Raw genomic sequence first — 2,885 nt, forward strand, 5'->3', positions numbered from 1 at the left:
CTGACGAAGACTGTGCCCTCGGATGGGAGGGGTCGGGTAGCCCTTCCCGGATCTGCACCCAACTCCTGTCCTCTGGCCGCCCCCACAGGGAGCTGGAGTTGTCACCTCTGTCTTCGGCACCTGAAAGAGAAGGCCTCTGCGTACATCACCCTCACCTAGGCCTGGCTCTGGCTCACCTGGACCTCTGGGGTGGTGCTTGCCCACCTGCCCATCGGAGCACCTCTGCTCTCTCCCCGCTCTTAATGCCCCACAGTGGGAGGGGAAGGGGAAGCCCGAGGGGGGCTGGGCCACCCCCTTCCCTCTGTGCCAGTGGAATGTTTGCCCTGTGGGTTGGGGGGCTTGGCAGGGCCCCTCTCCCTTCCTTCCTCCCTCCCTATCCCTAGGCAAATGGGCACCAGGGGCTTCTGCTCCCCTCAAAGCCATACCCCGCCTCTAGGCGGGCACGAGGGATGCCAGCCCAGAGCACGGACCCAGCCTTTTTCTAAAGAAAAAGTCAAAAAGTTAAAAAAAAAAAGAAAAAATTAATATATACAAAGAGTCCTATAAGGCCTGGCTGGGTGGAGGGGGCACTGCTGGGCACATCCACTGGCCACCAGTCTATGCCAGCTTCCTGCCTGGCAGCCCCTCCCCCCAGTTTCTGGAACTGCAGCTGTCCCACCTCCCCACCCCAGGTGGGCACCACTCCCCCCTCACACCCGGGGCAGGCGGGTGTGGCGTCCACCCCTCGCCCCCTCTTGGTGCCCACCGTGGATACTGCATGATGTGAACCATGGTTTTGAACTCTGTTCCTGCCCCCTCCCCGAGAGCCCCACCCTGCCCTCTCCGTGCCTGCCAAGGCCTCGGCGTCACCTCGCCGGTGGGGCAGGCAGGCCCCTGCCCAGCGCCCGCTGGGATGAGAAGCACAGACTCTGCAATGGACTAGCATTTCCTCCTCCCCTGCCCTGACCCCCGCCGGCCAGGCCGGGCTGCCCCCTGCCCCCTCGCTGACAATTTTAGGGGGACGAGGGGGTGTGATTGTTTCTCGTGGTTGTGTGTGTTTGTTGTTCGGGTTCAAAAAAGGGAAATTGAGACTGCAAGTGGGTGAGGTGGTGGCGTTGGGGGGTATCCCCCAATCCAGGCATGCCCCCCTCTTGTAAACGAGTCTCCTTTATTGCCTGCCTCTGCTGTGAATTAACTTGTTCTGTGTATTAAACTGGGCCTGATCCCTCTGCCACGACTGCCTCCTTCTCCAGGCTGGTTTGGGGCATCACCGAGAAGGGGAGACGGGGCCTGGTTGGGGGAGAAGCAACTGAGGTTAACAGCCGAAGCCGGCCCTACCTTCATCTCCCCCTGCACCTCGCCTTTCTCTGGCTTTGTCCCACCTCCTCCCTGCCTTGGCGGAAAGAAGAGGGGGGGATGGGGTGGAGGGGGCTCCCGCCCAGCCAGCTGTGGTTGCCCTGGCAACGGACTGCTGCAGCTGCAGTGGAAAGCTGAGAGGAGGGAGGCGGGGAACTGGGGGCTGGGGGAAGGGAAGGGATAGAAAGATGAAGACAGCCAGGCCCTCCTGGGCTGGGGTAGGGGGTGGGGTGCCAACAGCACCTCATCCTAGGCGAGGACATCACCTGGGGCTCCCCATCCCCCCAAGAGCAGCGGTGAAGGGGCAGAGGAGAGAGAGCTAGGGACTCAGGGACATTAGTTGAGAGGCTGGGGTTTGGATGAGGTGGAGTGAGGAAGAGGGGACCAGGACACAGATCAGGAGAGAGAGACAGTCACGAATTTATAGAGAATCAGAAAAAGAAAGACAGCAAAAGATCTGGAGAGAGATGTAGATGAGGAGAGCCACAGGAATTATGGGGGAAGAGGACAGAAGAGAGATGGAGATTTAGTGGAAGAGAGGAAATATTAATAAAAGACGGCACAGACATTGGAGAGAGAGGAGGAGGGAGACGGTGATTTGGAGAGAGGCAGAGAGGGAGGCAGAGAACCAGAGTATATAAATCAGGACAGAGAAAGTAAGAGGGGAAGCACGTTTGGAGAGAGAGAAAGTAAGAGCCAGAGACAAAGTCTCAGGACAAGGACACGAGATGAGGTTTCAGGGGAGAGAAGGGCACAAAGTATTTAAGGGGACAATAGAAAAATCTGGAGAGAGCCAAAGGAATGAAAGGGTTCAGACAGCTTGGGTGACCAGAGTGCATAAATCAGGACAGAGAAAGTAAGAGGAGAAGCACGTTTGGAGAGAGAGAAAGTAAGAGCCAGAGACAAAGTCTCAGGACAAGGACACGAGATGAGGTTTCAGGGGAGAGAAGGGCACAAAGTATTTAAGGGGACAATAGAAAAATCTGGAGAGAGCCAAAGGAATGAAAGGGTTCAGACAGCTTGGGTGAGGAGAGAGCCAGAGATGGGGCAGGAGGGAGAGACTGGAGGCCCCGTGAGGGGGGCCTGCGGGAGACGGGGGGCGGGGGGATGAGGCAGAGGACACTGAAAACTGGGGCAAGGCGGGGAAGGGACGAGCAGGGCACAGTTCGGGCGAGACGGAGGGCTGGCACGTGCGCGTGTGAGTTGTGGAGTGTTGGAAGTTGGTGTGTCACAGGCGCCAGCAGAGGATGTGAGAACAGCTTGTTCCCCAGCTCCTGGTGGGGGCAGGGCAGCCGGGGTTGAGGATGGGGCCTCAAGGAGGGCGGGGACAAGGAGAGTGTCTGGAACTCTATAATTTTTAGGAGATGTGGAAATAGCTGGTCTACCTCATCTGGAAAAAAGATACATACTCATTTCAGAAAGATTTTTTTGTGTCTGTTGGGTAGGGGTGGGGTCTGAGTCAGAACCATTAGGTTTTAGCTCAGAGGTGAACAACTCAATGACAGGTAGATGGGCGAGGTGGGGCAGAAAGACCAGCCCCACCCCCCACC

The 2,885-nt window shown here is 57.7% G+C and overlaps 1 protein-coding gene across 8 annotated transcripts in view; it reads left to right on the top strand.

Moving 5' to 3' along the window:
• The window catches only part of DPF1 (double PHD fingers 1), a 12,943-nt gene extending 11,730 nt beyond the window's left edge, over positions 1-1,213 (top strand). For all 8 annotated transcript variants that reach the window (XM_015589190.2, XM_006911730.3, XM_025046663.1 and 5 more), the window contains one exon: positions 89-1,213. In XM_015589190.2, the coding sequence (XP_015444676.2) occupies positions 89-159 (71 nt within the window). In that variant the 3' untranslated portion in view covers positions 160-1,213. The remainder of the gene's footprint in view (positions 1-88) is intronic.
• The last annotated feature ends 1,672 nt before the right edge of the window (positions 1,214-2,885 follow it).

The sequence above is a fragment of the Pteropus alecto genome, unplaced genomic scaffold, assembly GCF_000325575.1.
Source record: "Pteropus alecto unplaced genomic scaffold, ASM32557v1 scaffold314, whole genome shotgun sequence".
NCBI classification, from domain to species: domain Eukaryota; kingdom Metazoa; phylum Chordata; class Mammalia; order Chiroptera; family Pteropodidae; genus Pteropus; species Pteropus alecto.